The 25,476-nt window shown below is 55.4% G+C and overlaps 1 protein-coding gene across 2 annotated transcripts; it reads right to left on the bottom strand.

The window, feature by feature from the left end:
* Window positions 1–1,431: 1,431 nt before the first annotated feature.
* On the bottom strand, window positions 1,432–22,286 carry SEC11A (SEC11 homolog A, signal peptidase complex subunit). Of its 2 annotated transcripts, XM_037509949.2 has the most exons (6): window positions 22,189–22,286; window positions 14,480–14,589; window positions 12,113–12,262; window positions 6,114–6,233; window positions 1,909–1,966; window positions 1,442–1,820 (listed from the first exon to the last, which is right to left on the bottom strand). In XM_037509949.2, the coding sequence occupies exons 1-6, from the start codon at window positions 22,237–22,239 to the stop codon at window positions 1,770–1,772; spliced, it is 540 nt and encodes a 179-aa protein (XP_037365846.1). In that variant the 5' UTR covers window positions 22,240–22,286; the 3' UTR covers window positions 1,442–1,769. The 2 variants fall into 2 exon arrangements, with proteins under 2 accessions (XP_037365847.1, XP_037365846.1); XM_037509950.2 differs by lacking the exon at window positions 12,113–12,262 and having other exon boundaries at window positions 1,432–1,820.
* Between the last annotated feature and the right edge of the window lie 3,190 nt (window positions 22,287–25,476).

Here is a 25,476-nt window from a genome sequence, read left to right as displayed (position 1 = left end):
CGGCACGAGCAACGCGCAGGTCCTACCAGGAGAGCCGCGCGGGGCACAGGAGCGGGGGCGTCGCCGAGAGCGGAGGCCCTAGGAAAGCGCGACGACCCCATCTCTTTCCGCTCAGCCGGCGCGGGCCCGTCCAGCCGTCCCGGTGGCTTGAACCACAGCGGGTGCGGGCGCGGGCCGTGGGCTCCCGAGGGCGACGGCCCGCCCGGCCACAGAAGCCTCCCGCCGGCTGGAGCCCGCAGGGTCACGCTGGCTCAGCGGCGCGTGTCCCGAGAAGGCGCGTCGGGTGCCCGAGCCCCCGCAGTGCCGGCAGAGGGGCGCTCGCGGGGTGACCCGGACACGCTCGGGACGACCGTCTTCACGGCAGCCCGGGCCCTGAGAGGCCGAGCCCCGAGGAGCGCGACGCCTGCCAGCGCCGCTGCCCGGCAGAGGAGGGAGTCCAGGCCGCGGGGACGGTCGTCAGGCCCGGACGTCTGCGCCCCCGACGGCCCGGCTGTGCCCTGCGCCCGCTGGCTGCTCTCCATGGAGCCACCTCGGCGGGCGCCTCTGCCCCACGCATGGTGCCGCCTCCCGAACACGCGGTGCCGGCTGGGGGGGCCCGGCACGCGGCGCGGCGTCGCTCTGGCGGGCCCTGCTCTGGAGGAGCTGCCAGCCCCAGGGGCTAAGGCCCCCCACGGCATGAGGTGGTGGGCACAGGCGAGGCGCCCGCCAGGCGGCCTGCTGTGTGCCGAAGCCCGGCCTTCACCCGCCCCCCAAGGTCGGAAGAGCCGCCGCCCGAGGGTGAAGGCGGCTGTCTGTGTGCGCGGCAGCTCTGGGCAGCGCCTGGCCCAGGGCACGACAGCCCGGGCCGCCCTCCCTCCCGGAGCAGCCCGCACACGAGCCGCCCGCTTGCTTGCTTCGGGCTCTCGCGTCCTCGCCAGACGGGCGTTTTCCGCGTGAATCCATCGGCTGGTTCCCCGCCTGCCCCCCGCCTCCCGCCGCGGCAGAGGAAACCACCGGCGGGCCCTGCCCGAGCGCCCGGAGAAGCGCCGGGCAATCAGGGCCGAGCACACGGGCAGCGGCCTGGGCCTCCCGAGGCCCCGCGCCGCCTCCAGCAGCTGACGGGCCGGCGCCGCAGGGCTGGGAGGGCTCCCCAGCGCCCCCCCCCCCAGCACGAGCCACACCCCCACGCCAAGAGCTCCCTGAGGCCAAGGGCCGGGATGGCCGAGGCGACTCGGGTGCCCCCGACGCCGGCGGCGCATGTCGGGAGCCTTCTGGGCCGAAGGGCTGCTCACCCCGACGTCTAGGCACCCCGGGCAGAGCGCGCGTTGGGGGGGGGGGGACTTCAGACGCTCCCGGCCACACACACATCAGGGACGAGGGGCTCAGTATGCAAAGTCTTTTATTCATTTAAAACTTTGAAAAGTGAAGACCCCCGACCCCCGAGTGGGGGCCCCGCCCGCCGGCAGGGGAGGGCGGCTGCCAGCCCCGGAGGCCGCGGGGCGCCCAGGGCTCGGAGGCACTTTAGCGGGGCGGCTTGGCTTCGAGATACAAACACCGGGGGATTTGGCTCAGCCTTTTAATATAAAAAATTCACGGATGTACAAAAACGTGAACGTGTGACAGCGACGACCTGTGAGACCCTGTGATTGAAAGTCCCCGCGGGGCACGGCCGAGCCGAGCCGCGGAACCAGAAACCACCGCGAACCAGGGCCCGAGGCGCCCCCCAGGCCGGCAGCCCCAGACCTGCTCCGGCGGCCAGGACAGGACGGCGTCCCCCGGGGCGCGGCTTCCTACTCGCGATGGACCAGCACGAACAAGCCCAGCAGGAAGAGGACGGCGTACTAGGAGACAGGGCCGCGTCAGCCGTCAGGGGAGCGGCCGGAGCCCCCGCGCCCGGCCCCCGAGGCGCAGAGCGGGCGCGGCTCTTACCTTAAACTTGGGGTAGTCGTTCATGAGGATCGTCACGATCCCGATGTAGGGGACGAATCTAGAGGGCGAGACGGGGGTGCTCGTGAGCCGCGGACACGCTCGCCCAGCCCGGGGGGACGGCAGCCCACGCGGGGGCCGGGAGACGGGCCGGACCCGCAGCCCCACTGGTGACCAGCCGCCTCCGAGCAGGGCTGGGCCTGGGCCCCGCCTCCCGGGGAAGCAGCCAGCAGGGCCGGGGGCGACACAGCCAGGACGCCGGGGAGTGCGAGGCTCTCCCCCCCCTCAGGCCTCCGGCCCCGGCTCCCTGGGCCGCCACTTCTCGGCGGAGGTCAGAGGTCCATGTGCAGCGGCCCAGTCCCCGCCCGTCCTCCCCCACGGACCTGCCCTCGGGACCCCCCACCCTGGTTCTGGGGCTACCTCGCGGCTCCACCGGCCTCTCGCTGCTCCGCCTTTGTTCCTCTTCACGAGCTCCCCGAGCTCCCCCCTCCCCGCGCCTCAAGTTTTACTCCCTCAAGACGGGTCAAACAAGCTGCCCCGCAAGGCCCCCCAGGAGCTGAGGCGCGGAGCCGCGCAGCTGCTGCGGGTCAGTCTCCCGCCAGGCTCGTCCTCGGAGCAGCGCCGCCCGCTGTACGCTCGGGCCGGGCCCCTGCAGGCTGCCAGCCGCGCGGGCCCGGCCGAGTGTCCGCACCACCTTTGCTCTGCCGCTTGGCAAATCCCGTTTCCTCCCCGGGCTTCAGTTATCCACCTCGTGCAAAACGCTCCTCAGCATCAAGTGAATTCGGGGCGGGGGGGGGACGCGGCAGCGCCCACCAGCGAGGGCACGTCCAGCACACGCTTCCCCGCCCGTGTCTGCTGTTGCCTCCGTCCCGCTGGCAGCACCGCGGTCGCCACCTGAGCCGAGAAGGCGAGGGCGAGTGGCTCACACGACATGCGGGTCCAAAGTTCTAGAAGCATCTGGGAGTGCACCGAGACTACACCAGCTCTACCGTGGCCTGTCGAGCAGCCGCTCTCGGGAGCAGGGGCCTTCGCGGCGGCCTCCACGCTCAGAGCACCCGCGGGTATGGGTCCCGCCGTCCCAGGCTGCTCGAAAGCCCCCGTGTCCATGGAAACAGCGGCCCCAGGTCGGCCTCTCCGGGCCTCCAAGAGAGGCGAAAGCTACTTGTGCTTTAGGACGACGTGAGCTGAACAGGGCGCTGCCAGGCGACAGGCGGCCCCGAGGACAAGACCTCACCACCTGCACCTCGGCTGCCTCCGGGGGCCCCACCGCGGCCGGCCATCTTGACTCAAGTCAGCTGCGCTTTTTCCTGCGCTGCTAGGTAAGCGCTGCCCGTGAGCAGGTTTACGATAAGGGGAGCCAAGGACACCCACAAAGCCACCTCCAGCACCAGGCTGCGCCGAGTTGCCGCTGAGAAGGCAAAGGACCCTCCTGGAGGCTTCGCGTCCACGGTGCCTGGCAGCAGCAGCCTCAGAAGGAAGAACTCGCTGCCGCCGACCACCCGGGGGAGCACAGACGCCCACAGGGGTCTCCGGGAAAGCCCGGAACCGGGAGTGAATGCAGTAAAAGGCCACCGTGTCCACCCCAGAGGAGCTGCTGCACGCCAGAGCACACTTCAGAGCGCCAGCCAGAAAGCGGGCGGGCCCAGAGGCGCAGCTGCCGGCTCCCTCTGCTTCCTTCCTGTGGTCTGTTTCTCCCCCGCTTCTGCCGCGCGCTGTCTTCTGTGATGTTAGAAAGAATCACCCCATCAAACAGCGGGCTCGGTGTTAGTTTCCTATTCCACGTCTGTAACAGACGTGCCCAACGCCAGGGCCCCGCGAACACGTGCAGCCGGCAGCCCCAGAGACGGTGAATCTCGGCTGCGGGGCAGGTAACTGCACTGGAGAATGGGGTTTCCTCTGGGAGTGTGGAAACGCTCTGGAATGAGTGGTAATGGCTGCACAACCTGCTAAATAAGATAAACTCCACTGCACTGTACACTTTAAAATGGTGATGTGACTCGCATCTCAGTAAAATTTTGAACTTGTTTTTATTTAGCGCCTTAGAACGCTCTAAAATATTTTCAGCGTGTCGCTGTTTGAAAACACAAGTTTTTTCGATGCACAGACACGTGTGCCACAGTCACGGACAAGTCTGCAAAAAGCTCTCGGCTCAGGTCTGGGTAGAGTCTGGGTACAATCTTCACGTGGTCTCAAAGCACTGACTCTACATATCAGGTTAGTGTTTCATGAACACACTTTCCACAAAAGGAGCCGTCATGGGCCCGACCGCGTCAAGGCAGGTGGGGCACGAGCAACGGGAAGTGGGCGTGACCAGCCCGGCCGGCCTGCTGCTCCTGCCCCAGGGGCTGACTCTCACGGGAAGTGACTGTCCGGACCTACCTGCCTGCTGCATTTGTTTTTATTAAAAGCCACAGCGGTTGACATTTTCAATCTTGGCATTTCCGAATTAATACTGCATGTAGGTGAGTTTTCAAAAGTTCTCCAGAAAGACAAGGTCCTGAGGGAGAGCCTACACCCGCAGCCTTTCATGGGGTGATGCATCTTGTGCCCAAACAAAGATGGGCCAACAGGGCTGCAAACAACACTGAAGAATCCAGGCCCAGCCACAGGGACACGCGCCCCGCTGCCGGGGTACGCGCGCAGAGAACGCAGCGTGGCAAGACTTCCCAAAGCTTCAGAGGCGTGCCTCTCACCCCGAAGTGCCACCTAAAGAACTCACCGGGAAGTGACCAGACGGGGCACTAAGACACAGGCGACGAGGGTGCCCACACCAGTCGCGACTGTTTGAGAACAGCAGGCCGCCCTGGAAGACCGGCCAACCAGAAGGCCGCCACCGCACAGCGGAGCAGCGGGCAACCCAGGACGTGTGCAGACACTAACTCTGGGGCCGAGCGAGGTGGCAGCGGCGCCCTCTCCCATGCTCAGTCGGTGTGCGTGCACCTGCAGCTGCACACTTGCCTGCAGTTTTGTACATAAAGGCTAAAAGAACATTTCTAGAGAAAAGTGAACCAGAACTAGGTCTGGAAGTGGAGAGGAAAGAGAAGTGACTTAGTGTTTTGATGACTATTTTTCCATATAAAATGTACATTTACAGTTAGAAGAAAACCACAAAGACTCAAAAGAGGCGGGCTGAGTCTGAATAAGCAGCATCTCAGGAGCATGGACGCTCTAATTTGTAATAAAAGGCTGCCAAGTTCCATCCCAGGAGATGTGGTTCCCCTGGACAGGAGGCACGCGCAGGCCCAGCCCTGCGGGACACTGCCACACGGGCGCGTGTTCTGCTCGGCTCTCTGGCACCAAACAACTCAGCCCATAACTGAGGAAGCTCTGCCTTGAGACACACTGGCTCCTCCACAGAACACGGCTCCTTGGTGGGGTGGCTGTGCGCACAGCGCCTGTTCTAGGGCAAGGAGCAGGTGCTCCGATGGGGGTAAGCTGCCATCAGAAGTTATGCCAGTAATGTAGGCATGATGGTGAAAACGGAGGCTCTGGGCTCACCTGGCCATGTGCCATCAGCATGACCCCAGATAAGCAACCTGGCCTGCTTCCTCATGGCAGAATGGCAATGCTAGGGTCACTGTAGGGCTAGAAGTGAGCCTGCACCTGCGAAGCACTTGGAGTGGTCTCTGGCACAGAGCAGGTCCCTGTTCCGCTAAGACTCTGCCAGCACTGAGGCAGCCGTGAGCAGCCGAACAGACAGCTCCTTCTGCCACGATCTGCACGCCTGATGCCATCGGAAATCATCAGGCTTAACAGGACTTTAAGATTTCATTTGACTGCAGTTATTTCAAGACTTGAAATAAAAGAATATGGAATAAATATAAAGTTAATTTATAGAAACACTTTTAAGTGGAGGACTTGGTAAATTCTTAACAAACGTAAATTTCACGAAGCAGGATTAAGTGTTCTGGGCCCAGAACCCAGCAGGGTAGACGTTTATGAATTGACTCAAATAACCCAACGAAGTTAAAAAACCACCACTGCCACCCACCACCGCGTCACATTCCGCCGTCCCCGCAGCCCCCCCTCCTCCCGGCCAGCTCGCCTGCGGTCTCCAGGGCATGTAAGCAGCACCGTTTTCCAAAGGACACTGTGACCGCCCGGGCGGAGCCGGCACAGCCCCTCGTGTGTCTGCTCAGACGACGCGGCTGTGGGGCCGCACCTCAAGCAACAGGAAGAGCTGAGAAAGCGCGCGCCTCCATACTTACCCCCTCGCTCTCCCCACGACATCTTTTTTCTCTAGCCAATGCTGTCCCTGTTTATAGAGGCCTCGGTCATCCACTGCGTTATTATCTCCTTTGGTCAAAAACTTGATATGTCCATTTTGCCTTAAAAGAATAAGAGAAACGCAAGTCATCAAGCACCTTCATGTGGTTTGAAAGCACAAAATTTAATCTTGTTAATGAAAAGTGCAATAGCGCTGCGGCATCTTCTCATCATTCCTAATATCAAAATAATTCTTCACTTAAGATGATCACGGCTTAACAATAGGAAAAGATGAAAACATGCTAAAAGTTGGGCCTCGCTGGTGGCGCCAAGGGTTAAAACGCAACCTATGACGCTTGCCGCAGCCACTGCAGCACGAGTTAGATCCCCGGCCCGCCAGGGAGCTACCCACATGGCGCAGCAGACCTCTCCTGCCTCGCCCGCTGCTCCCCTCAGCAGTGGATTTCTGTCAGTCTGCCTGTTCTGCTCCCCACTCTGTCTCTGGTGAGTCCTCTCACCCTCCCATGCCTCTGGCCTGTACCCCAGCTCTTGCATGTATACATAAATAAATCTTAAAAAAAAAAAAGAAAACATGCTAAAGTCCAGCAACCAGGAGTTGAAATACTATGCAAGCATGAAGTGTCAAAGATTTAATGCCATGGGAAGATCATATGGATTTCATTAAGTGAAGATCACAAAACACTATGTGAAGTATAATCTCACTGTTGTATTATTAAAATGTATAGGAACATACAAACACCCTACAGGGCATAACTGGTGAAACAGACTATTGAAACACTATGGAATGACCCCTTATCGGGCCTCCCCGGTGGCACAGCGGTTGAGCGCTGGGTTGCAAAGCTGCCTGCAGCCTCTGCAGCACTGGTTCGATCCCGGCCGCCGGGCGAGGGTCCCACATGGCGCACAGACCTGCCGCCCGCTGCTCCCCTCAGCAGTGTCCTTCGGTCCTTCTGCCTGCTCTGCTCCCCGCTCTGGCTCTGGTGAATCCTCTCACCCTCCCGCGCTTCTGACTGTACCCAGTGCTTGTATGCATGTATGTATAAATCAATCAATCAATAAATAAATAAATCTTAAAAAAAAGAATGACCCCTTATCTTCAATCAATAAGTCGTAAGGAATAAAGAGGGTTCAAGAAGGAACAGGTTAAATGAAAGAGACTAAAAAGCCCCACAAACCAACTGCAAATGAGGAGCTGATTAGAATCTGGATTCAAACAAACAGATAAGAGTCATGAGAAGTCAGATTCTGAACAAAGACTAGAAACGACACTAAGAAGTTACTGTTTGGGATCTCCCCAGTTGGCGCAGTGGGTTGAGCACAGCACTGTGAAGCTGTCCGCAGCCTCTGCAGCACAGGTTCGATTCCCGGCCAGCCAGGGAGATAACCACATGGCGGGGCAGACCTCTCCTGTCTTGCCCGCTGCTCCCCTCAGCAGTGTATTTTGGTCCGTCTGCCTGTTCTGCTCCCCGCTCTTTCTCTGGTGAATTCTCTCACCATCCCGCGCTTCTGGCCTGTACCCCAGCTCTTGTATAAATAAAATAAATCTTTAAAAAAAAAAAAGTTACTGCTTATTCAGGTATAAGCGTTCCAGCTACAGCCGGTTTTTCAAAGCCCACTGATTATGCCTCACAGATATTTCCTGATACATACATATGACATTCTGTGACTTGCCAGGGTTCATAGGAACAGCATCTTCTTACTTGATCAGAAAACTTGTTTGAGTCCACCAAAGAAGCATTATGTTTCCAGTAACTCAAAATTAAAAAAAAAACAAACACCCTACATTTAAGAGTTGACGGCGCATCTTAACAGCCACTGAGGGGACTTGGTCAATCACTGGGCTAGGGAGAAAATTGCCTTCCGCTGTCCAACGCCGTTCCCAGTCAGGAGTGGACTGACTCGACACTCGCTTTGCCGATGAAACTGAGCGGGAGGTGCAGTGCCAGCAGTCCCGTAAAGGTGAGATCCCCGTCAGCAAATGCGAATGTACAGAGAGAAACCGTCTCACTGACAACTCAGGGGGCGAAAGAATGTCTGGAAACCCTGGCGGGAGAGGCGAGGGCGAAGGGTCAGCGAGAGGCAGGAGGCGGCCAGGCCTGGCGACAGGCCACCCACAGAGGCAGGGAAGACACTGGCAGCGGGAGGGTCTCCGGGAAACGAAAGCGTGCTGCCGAGGGCCTGTGCTGTTCCTAAGGGCCCGGTTGGCCACAAGACAAACCCGGCTTCCCTGCTCTGGGACGCCATCAGGAGAGCCCACTTCTCCGTGCCAGGAGACTGCCGAGAGCCAGCCCATCACACGCTGCTCACACCTCGCGACTCAAAGGCCAGGACGATGGCTGAGGCGCGCCCAGGCACCAGAGCGCAAGTACCCACCCCGGAGGAGAGCCAAGCACGACCATGTCATTCGACTGTCCCGACACTGGGATGCTCGGAGGGAGGAGACCATCATTTTAAAGAAAGGGACAAGACCAATAAGCCAAATGGGCACAAAGCATGTATTTACCTGCAGAGAAAAAGGAAGGGTAAGGCCTAAGATTCCCCCTTCTAAATACCTGGCCTCACGCCGGCGCTCAACGCACGGAGCTGGAACACCCGACAGCCCCGACGCCTAAGCCTGGGTCAGACGGGCCACAGGGGGAGCAACCGTGTCTGAGGGAGGCGTGGTGTTCAGAAGGCAGGCTGGCGAGTGAACCCCGGGAGCCACTCCACAGAGTCAAGCCAAATGGGGACAAAGCCACCCCACCTTTTAAAGCAAAAACCAGGCTTTGCCATTTCCTAGCTCTTTTCTAACTCATTTATTTTGGAAGACAGTGGAAAACAGGAGAAAAGATAAGGGGACAAAAGGATTCAAAAATGAGATTTCTCACCATCTGCGGGGCACAAGCACCCTCGCCGGCTGCACCTCAGCCTTCCCGCAGGGATGACAAGTAAAAATACTTTCCTGACTATTAAACAATACGAGTAACTAAGGCCTCCTGGTGGCCTAGGGGTTGAGTCTCAGCGCTATTACCACTGTGGTCTGAGTTCAATCCCCGGCCAGGGAGCTACCCACACGGCGCAGCAGCCCTCTCCTGTCTCCCCGCTGCTCCCCTCAGCAGTGGATTTCAGAAGATCTGCCTGTTCTGCTCCCCACTCTCTGGTGAATCCTCTCACCCCCCACACGTCTGGCCTGTACCCCCAGTTACTGTATCATAAATAAATAAATCCTTAAAAAAAAAAAAAAAAAAGGCCAACGACTGCTCCTTCTCTACTGCGCTCGAGGGTGGTGCCTTCAAGTTTCTTTTTTTAATAGAGGCATGCTTTATTTATTTGTTTGCTGGTTTGTTTTGTTTATACAAGCACTGGGTACAGTCAGAAGTGCAGGAGGGTGAGAGAATTCACCAGAGCCAGAGCGGGGAGCAGAGCAGGCAGAAGGACCGAAGGACACTGCTGAGGGGAGCAGCGGGCGGCAGGCGGGGTCTGCGCGCCATGTGGGACCCTCCTCCGGTGGCCGGGGAGCAGCCGGGAATCGAACCGGCGCCGCAGAGGCCGCGGGCAGCTTCGCAACCCAGCGCTCAATCGCTGCGCCACCGGGGAGGCCCGCCTTCAAGTTTCTGTGTCGGAGGGAAGGCCTGGACTCCATGCGCCTTCCGGCGGGCTGGTCAGCTGGTCAGGAAGAGTAGTTAGGCACAGTCGGCAGCGACGCCTCTGGAGAGCAGGCGGGACAGGAGACAGACAGCTGCCCTGGGCAGGAAGGGCAGACTCAGGGTGGGGCCGCAAGCACCTCGGGGGGTGCCTCAGGGCAGTACTGGGCGAGCTGACCTCTCAGGTCAAGGCTTCTTTGCACAAGCGGTGACGGAGGGGGTTTCTCCTGTGTGTTCATGAGACAACCTTGTTACAAATAGTCTGAGTAGATCCCAGTGGAGGTGGGGGTGGCGAGAGGGTATTTGTTTATTAAACAAAAGATAATTACCTGAAATTCAATAGCATCTCTTGGTCATCTTTAGGATCACATATCATTTTATTTTCTGTAACTTTCCAATTTACACGTATCAATTAAGACTAAGCATGTAATAGGAAGGCTCATAGGACAGAGTCTCGAGACAAAGAGGAAGGAGACAAGAGGCCAGTGGCCACATCGTACCTCTGTTCTTCCCAAAGCTCAGGAATTCTTAATTTTTTTTTAAGATTTATTTTTTCCTTAATTTATTTATCATACAAGAACTGGGAAGTAGGTCAGAGGTGCAGGGGGTGAGAGGATTCCCGAGCGACAGAGTGGGGAGAAGAAAAGGCAGATCTACTGAAATGCACTGCTGAGGGGAGCAGCGGGGAGGGAGACGAGAGGTCTGCTGCGCCCTGTGGGTAGCTCCCTGGCTGGGGATCCAACTCAGGCCAGCAATTCACTTCTTAAAACAGGTTCAGAGGAAACCAAGTGATCCACTTTGTCACTTGGTTCAACATCTAAGAACAATGTTAATGTACCAAATGATGAGGAAGAAAAAGGAAATAGGAAACGTGTGAATATTAGCAGGATCTGTTACCCAAACAAGCCTGCAAGTTGAAGGCATCTCAAGAGTCTAAAATAAGTCACCACAGATATTAACCAGTCTTACTGGGATGACTAATTTCACAATATTGTGAGTGCAACACAATTGACAACTATCGTGTTATATACCCGAAATTCAGTTACACGTCAACCACACCTCAGTAAGAAAATCAACCAAACCCCAGATTATAAGTACATAACTTAAAACATTCAGCATTCTGTTTCATTAATTTTAAAATGTAAGGAGTCTGTGATCGATACATCTGTCGATGAACCTGCCCTAAAACAAGGTGAGCTGCTTTAACATGACAGTCTCTGGAACATCAGTCTCAAAGACCACACGTAAAAATGGAGACCACGAGCTCTCCCCAAAGCTGCGCCTGGGCTAACCTGACCTTCCCCATGAAGGGGAGCTGGCTCTGCCCTCCCTGACACAGGCAGTGCAGACAACGCAAACCCCCCTGAGAACCTGGAAACCCCCCTCGCTGAGTAACCCAGAATAAACATCTAATGAAGTCCAAGTTATTACTGTCCAGTCAACAATAACAAATTCAAGTTAAAAATTATAATCTTTGAAAGTATATACTGAAGTCAGAAAAATAAAAAAAGCAGTAAGATCTTTATTTGATCAATGAAGAACTTGTTTAGAAACTAGAATTCCACAGGGATCTCCAAAAAGCAACAGGTGACTGTTGCCCGTCCCTGGAAGTGAAGAAAACAAACGACTCGCCGCACAAGAGCCTGATCGCCCCACAGCTTCACTCTCCCCCAGGGTTGTCTAGGACACCTCCCTTTCCTTTCATTTCTTTCTTCCCTTCCACCTGAAAGTTTTCCTTAACTGGAGACACTACAGGTCTGGAGGGGGCAGGAGAGAAACGGTAGTTGGACAGCGCTAGCACCTGTGATCTTGCAACGCATCTTCATAAACCTTTTTACATCGGTGAGAGAAAATGAGGCCCAGAGGTGCAGGTCTTGCTCAGGGTGGCATCCCACCTCCACTCTGGGGAATTCTCAAAGTTGTACAGTGTCTTTTTCAATTCTAAAAATGCAAATTTATATTTGAAACAGTAAAGTTAAGTCTCAGGAATTCTCCCTTAAATTTGAAAAAGCTGACATATTTACTCTTACTTGAAATATTTTTTAGATTGCCTTAAAGGAGTCTTTTTAAGACTAGGGCTACTTCATTTCATAATGTCAGATGATTCCACTTAGGATCAACCTTTATGTCATGTTTTTGGGGAGCTGTACACAAGACCACTGATCTAGTTCAGGAGTGGAAGGAAACCTTGAAAAACCTTCAAGGAAAGAAGTGAATTAATAAACAAGTTAGCTTCCCACGCAGTCCCAACCTTCAGACATTCATAAAGATGGCTCAGAAGAAGAACTGAGGAGTTCCTCACCTCAAAATGAAATGCCGCAAATATTAAAAGAGAGAAGATAACAGTTTGCACATACTTTTCATGAATCTTCAGGACTCGGTGAACTATAGGAATCTCCCTTCCTTCTATCCTAAAAACAACAATTTCTCCCACTCGTATGGGATCTTCGACTCGATTTGTTAGGAAGAGAAGATCTCCTCTGTGAAACGCAGGCTCCATGCTGCCACTGGGAAAAGCAGAAGAAAATAATAGCAAAAGAAAATCTGAGATTAAATTTACTTTCAAAATTAGATACTTAACAAAACAAAGTATCGCATTCGGAGTATATCTACTACCTTGACAAATACATCAACATAAATGTGTACAGTTCTTAAATACTAATGAATTATATAAAAGGTCTCTTCAGTTATTAGCCTTCACTAACTGGTTCTATTTTGAGCATTACTATTCAAAAGAGCTTAAATCTTGAAAAGGGCGATGTTATTAATCCCTTAACCTTTGAAAATTTCAAGTGACAAACAATATAAAAGCATGAACTTTATAACTGCCTTATTCTCACTTCATCTGCAAACGCTAAACATATTCAAATATTCAGATGAGCACTGGACTCTCTCCTGCCATTTATAAATATACAGTGAGATGACTTTATGCTTTCAATCCATGAAGGAGGAAAAACAGCTCTCCAAGTCAAAGAACGGTCAGCTACTGAGATAATGCTTATGTTATCAATTTCTTTATTTAGTTTTTTTAAAGATTTATTTTTATTTTTGCATACAAGATCTGGGGTGCAGGCCAGAGGTGTGGGGGGGTGAGAGAATTCACCAAAGGCAGAGCGGGGAACAGAACGGGCGGATCCACTGAAACCCACTGCTGAGGGGAGCAGCGGGGAGACAGGAGAGGTCTGCTGCGCCATGTGGGTAGCTCCCTGGCCGGGGATCAAAGTCACGCTGCAGTAGCTGGTGAAAGCTTCATAGTGCTGAGACTCAACCCCTGCGCCACCAGGGAGGCCCTCCTCCTTCTAGTCTTGACCAAGATTCTCTTCTGATATGACCTGTTTTCTTTGGTACTGGCAACCAGAAAAGCTCAGAACATAAACACCTAGCTACCAAATAAGCTATCTAACCATCAGTTATGAAGTGGAATTGACAGTACAAGTACCCCAGCGGCAGCAAGGGTGGCCTGTGGCCAGGACTGCCCGCGTGTTCTCCAGGTCTCTGGTCAAATCCCCTGCTTACTTCCACACTGGCTCCGTGTACTGAAGAGAACTAAATCTGAAGCAACCCCATAAGAGTCACCACAAAATGCCTCTCTGGCTCTCAGTCTACCCCGTCCCACACTACCAATTAGCGTGGCTTCTCCTTTCAGCGTTTGGACACTGCACACATTGAACTCTCCAGTGAATTCAAGCCCGTCTAGGAACTCAGGGCCACATGATTTTAGAGCTGGAAAGGCCTCGGCCATCCCCTAAGGCCAACCTTCATTTGAGAGATGAGGAAACCACAGTTTCATCAATAAGAGACTCGCCGGGGTTGTAGTCAGACAGGGGAGTCCACTAAGGGCTTTCCCCACTAGCAGCATCCACACATTTCACTTCATCTCTAAATGACAGCTGCATTTCATTACTAGTAAAGACAGAACTAAGTATGAGTAAGAGCATGAACAGGGGGCGAGTAAGACACGGGCGGCCCAGAGCAGGCGTTCTTGCACCACAAAGACCTAAGTTCAGCTTTTAAGAGCAATGCACTGTTACCGAGACTACGCGTAATGTGAATGACTCAGTTTCTCTTATTCTATTCCATTATGCCCAGAAGGGACTGTGGCAGTCTCCATAATAGAGCTCAACCTCAGACAGACCTGTAATGATGCCAATAATCAAGAGATTATTCTCCAAAAATAGTCATTAGGTTTTCAAATCACTAAGAATACGAGCACAAGGTCAGGGAAGAAAGTGTAGCAGGGAAAAAAACAGTACTATTTGTCACTTTAAGTTAAAAGATGACAACATCTGACGTTCTGAAGTCTAGAAGTGATATTTAAAGGTCAGCAGGAAACATGGAAATAATTAGTGATGTTTCTGTACTGACGCTGAGAACACGGCGCAGAAAAACTCTTAGTCCGTAGACATGAGCTCGGATCTAGCAAACTAACAACTCAATATCAGGCCGGATGTTATCACAGTGAAGCGCAGGAAGACAGGGAAGGTCAGGAAAACAAAGTCCAGGGGAATGTGCCCACTAGGAAGCTCCACGGCCAGCTCCCGGAGGGGTCACGGGCCCTGGGGTGCGAGTGGGGAGTGCCTGACAAGGTCAAGCATTTAGCAGCAGACCTAGGAACTATGCTCTTCCAGGCCCTGTTCTGAGAAAGCGGTTTCAAAGGAGTGAAACAGTGACACAGGAGCTCACGCGTCCTGTGACCTCAGTCTTGGAAAGAAAGGCCGAGTTACCTGAGCACCACGACGATCGGGCTCTCGCTTCCAGTGATTACCATGAGCCCCTTCCAGATCATCAGTGCCGAGGAGACAATCATCCCGAAATTGAGGACTTGATAGTAGAGCTGCAGGGACAGAAGAGATCAGGTGAGCACGCGTCCCCACCGGGGAGCACCACCGTGGGGGACAGCAGCCCAGGTCTGCTAGCGAGGACCCAAGGCAGCTGATGTTCTGAGAGGGCGCTGCCACGCCGCGGCCTCCTCGCACCTGAGCAGCCACCCCACTCGGCTGACTGCTCCGTGGGAGTAATTCGTGGGACTCCCGCACGTCAAGTGAGTTCATCTGCACTTTATAATCGACGGACTTGAATCCACTCAAAACCGTCAGGCTCAGCACCTGCACTTCTGACCCTTACGTTTCTACAGTATTTCTTTTTCCTGATCATCTCCCACAATGCAGTCTCCTTGACAACCAGGGCCGGCCAAGGATATCCGGCTCCTCTCCTCCCCTACAGCTGCAGGCGTGCCGTCGGGGCCTGGAGACAGCAGCTCTGGCTCCACAGACCCTGTGACTTGAGAAAGCAACTCCTACACCAGAAAGGGACCAAGAGCAGCTGTGCGGCCGCGCCAGGTGACAGGCAGGAGGAGCCCGACGGCTCAGAGGCGGAGGCCAAGGGAGGAGAGGCGGCGCTGGGGGCACCAGGCAAAACCCAAAGCCCGCCTGATGCTCAGAAAAAGGGGTGGAAAAAAGTGGAAGAAAATGAAGGAAATGCATCCATGGCCCCCTCTGGGGCAGCGAGCCAACTGCTGGTCCACCTTTCCTGCTTTTCCTCCTCTCACCCGGCTCCACGCTGGTGGCCACAGCGGTGAGGGGACGCAGCGACCGTGAGGGAAGCCCAAGACCTGAGGCCTTGCCCGCAGGAGGGAAGCCGGTAGGGAAAGTTGTCAGAAGCGGCCCCGGTGCCCCGTGTGCCTGCTCTCTGCAGATGCCCGGGGCCTGTGCGCCGTGGGGTAATTTTTGTTATTTTTAGGAACTGCTACATGGCACCACCACCCCCACCCCAAGCCGGGGATCATTTACACACTTTAAATGACCCAGGATACAAATTTTAGAAAAACCTAGGGCAGAAAATTCAGCCAAGTAAGAGCTGACAGGAATTTTATTTTATTTTTTTAAAGATTTATTTATTGATTTATACAGGCACTGGGTACAGTGAGAAGCGCGGGGCGGTGAGAGAATTCACCAGAGCCAGAGCGGGGAGCAGAGCAGGCAGAAGGACCGAAGGACACTGCTGAGGGGAGCAGCGGGCGGCAGGAGAGGTCTGCGCGCCATGTGGGACCCTCGCCAGTGGCCGGGGATCAAACCGGCGCTGCAGAGGCCGCGGGCAGCTTCGCAACCCAGCGCTCGACCGCTGTGCCGCTGGGGAAGCCCCGACAGGAATTTTAAACACTGTAGCAGGCCCACACACCCCGTGCCCCCTCCTGTGAGTGGCGAGGCCCAGCACGCGCCCACCCTCCCTCCAGCCAGGCCCAGGTCTGGAGCAGCCGGCAGGCACCGTCTGGGCAGTGCGGGCGCCTGTTTCTTTCTCCTTCCCGGACAAACCTGTCCTTGAACCAATGAACCAAGCAGCCAACAAAGCAGCAGTCCAGGCTCATGAACCCAAACCAGGGCCCTGGCAGGCAGACACCCCCGCTCCGGGAGGGAACCAGCCTGGGGAAGCGAAGCACTCGCAGAACAGACACGGTAGCGGCCCAGCGGAGTCACTGGAGGTTCCAGGGAGGATCTTAAAATGACAGCAATTCCTGAAGAGTCTACACAGGCATAACATCAAAAACAGAAGACGTTTCCCTCTTCAAAGTCTGGCATATCTCTTAAATCTGACAGAAACAGATCTGTACAAACACGCACAGCGTTGGTGATAGCTCAGCTGGAAAAAACCCAAATGTCCATCAACAGGTGAATAAACAAACGCTCCCGAGCAGCAGGTGAGGATGAACTACCCACACACAACGATCTCAAAGCCGAGCTCTCCGGGAGGAGCTATTCTGTGGAGCAGCAGAACTTAGCAAATCTGCCTTCCTCCCTGAGGTAAGAGGACACCGGACAGGACACACGAGCCAGGGTTTCAGCTACTGGACACGTGACTGTGTCCAGGGCGGCAGGACTGCGAGCACTTAGAAAGGGACAAACCAGGTGAGCCCACTGCTTGGCCCAGCTTCAGCAAAGTAAAGGGCAAATGCAGAGCCTGGAGCTTTCTGTGACTTGAGGAGAAAGGACTGGGAGTCTGAGGAGGCAAAGGAAGGCGGCCTGCAGGGCAGGACGGCAACAAGAGCGACCCAAGGTCTGCAGAGAGAGGTCTTCCTCTTCCAGCTGAGCAATGACTGCAAGGTCAGCACAGGATGGAAAAGAACCATCTAGAAGGAGAGATGGAGTAATCCTCAAAGTTCACAGAGGCAGGAGTAGTTTCCAGCAGCCAGCGTGGAAACCCTCACAACGCACGGGCCCCGGAGGGAGCGCTCCAGAAAGCACTGCTCGGGCACGGGGCAAATTAGGCCTTAGACCAACGGCTGCTGCCTCGCCAAGCCTGGAAGGGATTGAACTGTTCCCGAGTATCTTGACTACATCCCAGGAAAAAGTACAAGAATAGTCAAGTAAAAAAACAGACCACCCCAAAAGGCAAAAGTCATAAAGTCTGGCAACTAATAAAAAATTACTAGACACACAGGCAGACCACTGCCACCCATAAGGAGGAGAAAAACCAGCAAACAGAGATGACAGGAATGGCAGGGGGAGTGGACAAGTTCAGCAAAACAGTAAATTACTCAAGAAATTGAAAGTGTGTTAAGACTTGGATGACAGAAAAAGAAAAAAAAAAAAAAACAAGGCTTACACCAAACCACCGAAGATAAAAAGGAAAATGTCTGAAACAAAAGTCAGCAGGATGGAATTACACATTAGACATCACCCAAGAAAAGCGTAGTGGACTTGAACTCCTAACAATAAAAACCATCTCACAGAAAAAGCAATTCAGAAGCCTGAACGGCAGGGACTGAAGAGCAGGGAGCTGAGGGCAGCACACAGCCTGACACGAGAGACTGGCGTCTTCAGGAGCAAGAGGAAGAAATTATGGCCTAAATTTGCCCAGGAAATGCGATTAAAACTATACCCCTAAATATGCAAGAAGCATGGCAGAAACCAAGCGGAAAAAACTTGGAAGAAAATTACAAGACACAAAATAATCGTCAAATTTACTACTTAAAACCAGCAATACAGAGAAAACTACAAAAGCAGTCAGATAAAAAACAGCCATTATGGGGGCCTCCCGAGAGGTTAAGTCTCAGCACTGTGAAGCTGTCCACAGATGCTGCAGCCCGAGCTCCATCCCTGGCCAGGGAGCTGACCCCCAGGGCGCAGCAGACCTCTCCTGTCTCCCCGCTGCGCCCCTCAGCAGTGGGTTTCAGTAGATCTGCCTGTTGTGCTCCCCACTCTGTCTCTGGTGAATACTCTCGCCCCCCACCCCAGCCTATACCCCAGTTCTTGTATTCATAAATTAATAAATCTTAAAAAAAAAAAAACAACAGCCATTATGTCATGTAAAGAAGAGCAAATATTTCAGCAGACTTCTCTGAAAACAGCGCAAGTCAGAAGACACTAGAACACCATGAAAATACTAAAAGAAAAACTAACAACCTAACATTCCATATTCTGGGGAAATTTCTTTCAAAATGAAGGCAAACTTGGGCCTCCGCTGGTGGCGCAGCGGTTGAGCGCTGGGCTGCAAAGCTGCCCGCAGCCTCTGCAGCGCCGGTTCGATCCCCGGCCGCCGGCCAAAGTCCCACTGGCGCAACAGACCTCTCCTGCCGCCCGCTGCTCCCCTCAGCAGTGTCCTTCGGTCCTTCTGCCTGCTCTGCTCCCCGCTCTGGCTCTGGTGAATCCTCTCACCCTCCCACGCTTCTGACTGTACCCAGTGCTTGTGTGAATAAATAAATCTTTTAAAAAAAACCCAAAAATGAAGGCAAACTAAAACTTCAAACACAAAACCTGTAATTCATCACAAGCAGACCTACTCTACAAAAAATGTTTTAAAAAGTCCCCCAAGGCAAAAACAGAACACCAAATATGAATCTACACAAAGGGCAAAACAACACCAGAAACAGTGTCTATAGGTAAATATAAAATATATTTTTTACTATTAAAAATTTTTTTAAACATAAAAGGTTATTTAAAACAACTATAACAGGGCATTGTGGTAACGTGTAAAGGTAAAAATGGACGACAGCGACAGCAGCAGCGCAGAAGAGGGGAAGTGGAAATAGACCAGTGTCAAGTTTCCATACTATATATGAAGTTGTGCAACCTGACTCCAAGGCAAGTTAAAAATACATGATAAACCTAAAAGCAACCTAGCTATTAAGCTAAAAAGGAAACAAAGTAGAGAGCCTCCCTGGTGGCACAAAGGGTTAAGATGCAGCACTATGAAGCTGACCACAGCCTCTGCAGCACGAGTTTGATCCCCGGCCAGGGAGCTACCCACATGGCGCAGCAGACCTCTCCTGTCTCGCCCGCTGCTCCCCTCAGCAGTTTATTTCGTCAGTCTGTCTGTTCTGTTCCCCACTCTGTCTCTGGTGAATCCTCTCACCCTCCCGCGCATCTGGCCTGTGCACCAGTTCTTGTATAAATAAAATAAAATCTTTAAAAAAAATTAAAAAAAAAAAAACAGAAACTACGTATATACCATTAATCATTTTATATTAAGGGCTATATGCGTATTTAGTATTTTAGATATTTTTAACCCACTGAAGTAACAGTGAGGTTTTATAATTCTAATTTTAAATGTACAATCTATTATTGTGCTTATGCTTTTAATCACTTTACTATTTATACACAGTGTTGAAATGTGTGAGAACATAAGCAGCCCAGACTATTATGCAAGGGTGTTTACTGAATCACTTAAAAAAGGATATTTTTGAACTAGTTTTAAATGTCTAAAATTTAATTTTCTAAATTTCTCAGTTTTTAAGAATTAGTTTTAAATTTCTAGCTTTTACACACTGAATTATTTTTTAAAGCTGAGGTAACCCCAAACAGGGGCCTCCCTAGTGGCACGAGGGGTTAAGTCTCAGCGCTATCAAGCTATCGACAGCCACTGCAGCATGAGTTCAATCCCCGGCCAGGGAGCTACCCACATGGCGCAGCAGACCTCTTGTCTCACCACTGCTCCCCTCAGCAATGGATTTCAATGGATCTGCCTGTTCTGGCCCTCATTCTGTCTCTGATGAATCCTCTCATACCCCCTACCCTCCCCGCTCTGGGGAGAGTGCACCCCAGTTTTCATATGCATAAATTAATAAAAAGTGAATCTTTGGGGCCTCCCCGGTGGCGCAGCGGTTGAGCGCTGGGTTGCGAAGCTGCCCGCGGCCTCGGCGGCACCGGTTCGATCCCCGGCTGCTCCCCGGCCACCGGAGGAGGGTCCCACATGGTGCACAGACCTCTCCTGCCGCCCGCTGCTCCCCTCATCAGTGTGCTTCGGTCCTTCTGCCTGCTCTGCTCCCCGCTCTGGCTCTGGTGAATTCTCTCACCCTCCCGCGCTTCTGACTGTACCCAGTGCATGTATAAACAAAACAAGCAAGCAAACAAATAAATAAATAAATAAAAACATGCCTCTATATAAAAAAAAAAAGTAAAAAAAAAAAAAAGTGAATCTTTGGATAAAAAGAAAAAACTCCAAACACGCTATTCCGTATATAATCAATGGGTACTGAAAAACTCCCCTACACCCAGGGGTATGCTGGACACAGTCTGCTGAATTTTCAGGAATTCTGCAAGCTGGTAGTGTTTTTAAAATTTGTACAAATACACGAAGCACGAAGGAAATAAATACTCTAAATTCAACTCGCAAAGATGATGCTATAAAGGTCTTCCAAGTTCCAGCTGAAACACCAGTTCCTCCTTGAAAGTGTCCTGGTGCCCTGCCTGGACTCCCTGACACCTTCCCTACCAAGCCTAGAATCTGCCACAGCCCCCCCTTTCTTTTCCCTCTTTTTTCTTTTAATTTTATATATTTTTACATCATTTTTCATTTTTGCACAATGTATGCATTTTCATCTTGGTTATAGCCCCCATACAATTCCCACCCCCCCTTTATTTTGACCCTAACCCCTCCCCCCCCTCTGGTTTACAGTTGCTTGTTGATTTTGATTTTTACTTTATTATAATTAGTCTTTTTCCTGGCCCCTCATTTAGGTTTTCCAAATTCCTGCTATGAGTGAGACCCTCCGGTATTTTTCTTTTTCTTTCCGGCTTATTTCGCTGAGCATGATCCCTTCCAGCGCCATCCATGTTGCTGCAAATGGCGTGTGTTTATCTTTTTGACTGCTGAGTAATATTCCATGGTGTATATGGACCCCATCTTCTTGATCCAGTCATCTATTTTTGGGCATTTGGGCTGTTTCCAAAGCTTAGCTATTGTAAACAGTGCTGCTGTACACAGAGGGGTGCAGGTGCTCTTTGGAATGGATGTTTCTGTGTCCTTTGGGCAAATACCCAGGAGTGGAATTGCTGGATCCTATGGCAGCTCCACCTTCGGCGGGCTGAGGAATCTCCACACAGCTCTCCAGGTGCTGGGCCAGGTGGCACGCCCACCAGCACTGTCACAGCCTTTTTCAAGCAGGGGCTCGGGCGCTGGAGTGAGACCTGAGCGCTAAGCCCCGCCCTGCGATTTACCTTTTCCTTAGGCTCAGACCGGGTCCCTCTAACTCCAGCACCACAGCAGCAACCGTTAACAAGACTCCGCTCTGTGCGGCACAACTTACGAAGCAGTCACTTAAAACGCAAAATCTGTTACATTTTAGCCCAACAAAGAAGATAATGAAGGTTGGCAAAACGGTGGCACACTCTGCCCCAGGTCCCAGCTAGCAACAGTGACTTCGGATCCCAGCGGTGCCGCTCCAGGGCCCGGTTCTGAGTCCCCGCGCTCCGCCGCGGCTCGCCGGGCCCCGACTTCTCCCCGCCCCAGGGGATCGGCGCTCCCCACCGCGGGCACCGGGCGCCCCCGCGCCGCGGAGTGTCCCGGGAGGCGGCAGCAGGCCCCGGGAAGTCTCTCTCCAGAGGAACGTCTGTGGCGCCCGGAAACAGCCGAGGGTGGGAGACGGCACGAGGCGGGCGCGAACCTGCGGCGCGATCCCGAGACGCCACCGCGCCGCGCACCGCGACCCGCAGCCGGCGCGAGGCCGTCGGGGAGGCGAGGGCGGGCGCCGGGGCCGGGCGGGGCGGCCGCCCGCCGCGTCCCCCGAGGCAGCGCCGGCAGCGCCGGGGCGGCTCCCGGCCCGGCGGAGGCCGCGCGACCCGAGGGCAGCGCCCGGGGCGGGGGAGGCCGAAGCCACGGCCGGGCTGGCGGACGCCGCCGCGGGCTCGGCGGGACGCGGGCGGGACGGGCGCCGCCGCGCGCCCAGCGCCGCGCGCGGGGAGCCGGGGCGCACGAGGGCGCGAGCTCGAGGGTCGGCCCGGGGACGGCCGCCTCCGCCCGGCACCCGCGGCGCGCCCAGCGCCCGCCCCGGCGCCGCCCGCGGGCGCCCCCCGCCCCCCGCCCCCGGCAGCGGCCCCCGGGCCGGGCCCGCGCCCCGCCGCGCCCACCCCCGGCCCGGCCCGGCCCGGCCCCAGCGGCGGCCCCGGGAGCGGGCGTCGCCGGCGTCGGGGCGCACGCACCGCCGGGCGGCCGCCCTCACCTGCCGCTTGTTCATCCGCCGCACATCGTCCAGGAAGTCCAGGGACAGCATGGCGCGGCCGGCGGACGGGCGGCGGCGGCGGAACGGCTGGCGCGCGGGCCGAGCTCGCACCGGACGGGCCCGACGGCCGCGGTTCCGCTTCCGGGGCGGCCGCGCGGCCCCGCCCCTCCGCGGCGGAAGCTCCGCCCCGCCCCCGCTCCGGCCTGGCGTCGCCGCGGGGCGCCTCCGGCCCCGGCCCCGGCCCCGGCCCCGGCCCCGGCCCGCGGAGGACGAAGGCCGACCCGAGCCCGCCCCGCCGCGGCCCGCGCCGAGCCCGAGACCGGAGGGCCGCGGCGCCGCGCTTCCGGGTGGCCGGCGGGCGGGCCCTCGGGCGCCCGGCCAATAGGCAGCCGCGCCCCCGCGTGCGTGCCCGGCGCGGCCCCTGAGTGGCCGGCGGGGCACGGCGGGGCGGGGCGGGGCGGGGCGCGGCCCCTGAGTGGCCGGCGGGGCGCGGCGGGGCGGGGCGCGGGAGGCTGCGCGCGCGGGGGGCGGCCGGCCGCGTGCTCCTCGCCTCGGCCCCGGCCGGCCCGCCCTCCGGGCGCCTGCTGGGCCTGCTGGGCCGCGGCGGGGCGGGCCGGGCCGGGCCCGCTGCTGGGCCTGGTTTCCCGCTGCGGCGGGAGACCCCGCGAGGGCTCCGCCCGGGCTCGCTCACCTCCGCGCGCGCCTCTGGGAACGCTCCACACGGAGCGCCCGCCGGGGCTGCGGGAGACGGGCGCGCGCGCGCGCGGGCGGCTGCGAAGCCGGGGTGGCGGCGGCCCCGCGCCGGGGGCGCCGGGGTGGACGGGCCGGCCGGGAGCGCCCCACACGCCGTCGTGCTCCACGTTCCCGCCGCGTGCTCTCGGCGTCCGGGCGCGCCACGCCGACCGTCCGCGGGTGACGGGACAGGCGACCCGTGGTGGGACACGCGGCGGGGTCGTGTCGCGCGCCGGGGAGAGCTGCGGTGACACGGGCCCCTGGACACAGACTCGTGAAAGGAGCCGGTCACCCGCCGTGCACGTCCTGGGGGCGAAAGCCCTGTTCACACCTTCCTCACACCTCGCCTCACACACCTCGCCTGCCTCACACACCTCGCCTCACACACCTCGCCTTCCTCACACACCTCGCCGTGCACGTCCTGGGGGCGAAAGCCCTGTTCACTGTTCACACCTTCCTCACACCTCGCCTCACACACCTCGCCTTCCTCACACACCTCGCCTCACACACCTCGCCTTCCTCACACACCTCGCCTCACACACCTCGCCTCACACACCTCGCCTTCCTCACACACCTCGCCCGCCTCACACACCTCGCCTTCCTCACACACCTCGCCTCACACACCTCGCCTTCCTCACACACCTCGCCTCACACACCTCGCCTTCCTCACACACCTCGCCTCACACACCTCGCCTTCCTCACACACCTCGCCGGGTCGTGCTGGAGGAGGTCAGGTGACCGTCTCAATAGTCATTTTGCTTTAAAAGTTTGTGCTGCGTTGACCGTGTCGTTTGTCTCAGCCAACGTTCAGCCGATAGACCGTAGTTCGTCTAGACGGGTGTGTTGTTTCCATACGTCCAATGTGTGAAATTGAAACTTAAATGTTTCACATTCTTTTTCAATTCACAAAAATGGATTAAATGAAAGTTAAGTAAATTGGAATGTTGGGCACTTTTAAATCACACACAAAAAAATGTAGGAGCCTCCTTGGTGGCGCAGGGGTTCAGTCTCAGTGATATCAAGCTATTGCCAGTCACTGCAGCACGAGTTCGATTCCCGGCCAGGGAGCTACCCACAGGGCGCGCAGACCTCTCCTGCAGCCCACTGCTCCCCTCAGCAGTGTGTTTCAGTCAGTCTGCCTGTTCTGCTCCCCACTCTGTCTCTGGGGGATCCTCTCCCCCCACCCCACCTTCCTGGCACACCTCTGGCCTGTACACCAGCTCTTGTATGCATCAATAATCTTTTTAAAAAATAAAGAAAAGAAAAATAAGGCTCATCTTTCCACCTGCCCAAAGCTTATCTCTTCTGTCTCCTCAGAACCTTTCCCCTTTAAACATTCTTTCTCATCCTCAATCTCTCCTTGACTTTCCTGCCCCGGCGCATGATGATGTTCACGTATTGCACATCGTTTCTGTGCTGAGTGCTTTATCGAGATATAATTTACATAAGGTAAAATACCTGAGTAACATGTGTCCGGTTTGATGAATTTCAACAGACCCACACATCCATGACCCAAGCTGCATTCTGCCTCAGCTCACTGAATGCTGATTTCGTCCCCCTTCCACAGCTGAAAGCCATAAAACAGGAGCTTGGGATCCCGTTAGGTCCCCTATTCCAATCTGCCCACTTCTCTGGCTTGTTCTGTTTCCTTGAGGGACTCTCTAACCCTTTCCTTAAATGTGGAACTGGCACTGGCACCTCGCGCTGCGGCTCTGCCGGTGACCTGGCCTGTTCTCCAGGCTTAAGCCACCTCCTCTGTGCACTGGGCTCCCAGCTACCTATAGCACCGGTCACCTCCCGGGAGGACAGCAGGCCTTCCGATCAACTACCTCTGCACATTTCGCTTGCATGTGCAACAGACACCTGGAATGTCACGTCTGCCCGTCCTCTCCTCTCCGCCTCTGTGATGTTCCAAATCTCCATAACAGGTGCCACCCAGTCACAGAAGTAAGAAATCTAATTGTTGTCCTTGCCTTTCCCTCTCCTGCACCTTCCTCATCCACTTAGTCATCTGGCCTTGTTATTCCACTTCCTTACTGTCTGTTAGTCAACCACTTTCTCCACCCCCACTGTCACCGCCTCAGGAATCCTGAGCATTGCCCTCAGCTGCCAACCGGTCCTGCAGCCTGCAGCCCTGCCCGGCTTGCACACCTGTCGTGCGCGAGGGCCACTTACCCGCAACGTTTACTTCCTTAGATAAAATCTTTCCGCTCCTCCTGACACTCGGAATCTGGTGGGATTCCTTAGGGCGCTTTGGGAGGCGTCGGGAGATCCAGCCCCACCTACCTTGCAGGCTGGTCTCCTCCTCTCATGTTTCTTTTTTTAATTTTTTAAAAGATTTATTTAGGGGCCACCCCGGGGGTGCAGCAGGTTGAGCACCGTGCTGTGAAGCTGTCCGCAGCCTCTGCAGCGCAGGTTCAATTCCCGGCCAGCCAGGGAGAGTCCCACATGGCGCAGCAGACCTCTCCTGTCTCGCGGCTGCTCCCGTCAGCGTCTTCGGCCCATCTGCCCGCTCTGTCTCTGGTGAGTCCTCCCACCCTCCTGCACCTCGGGCCT

This window comes from Talpa occidentalis, unplaced genomic scaffold (assembly GCF_014898055.3).
Source record: "Talpa occidentalis isolate TD23 unplaced genomic scaffold, MPIMG_talOcc4v2.1 talOcc4.14, whole genome shotgun sequence".
NCBI classification, from domain to species: Eukaryota; Metazoa; Chordata; class Mammalia; order Eulipotyphla; family Talpidae; genus Talpa; species Talpa occidentalis.
This window is presented reverse-complemented; position numbering and strand designations above follow the sequence as displayed.

Excerpts from the sequence above, each read along its gene's own strand:
- SEC11A (XM_037509949.2), bottom strand. The coding sequence starts at position 22,239 with ATGCTGTCCCTGGACTTCCTGGACGATGTGCGGCGGATGAACAAGCGG. Across the intron at positions 6,234-12,112 it reads GTCCTGAAGATTCATGAAAA|GCAAAATGGACATATCAAGT; the intron begins GTATGTGCAAAC and ends TATTCTTTTAAG. Across the intron at positions 1,821-1,908 it reads ACGACTACCCCAAGTTTAAG|TACGCCGTCCTCTTCCTGCT; the intron begins GTAAGAGCCGCG and ends CCTGTCTCCTAG.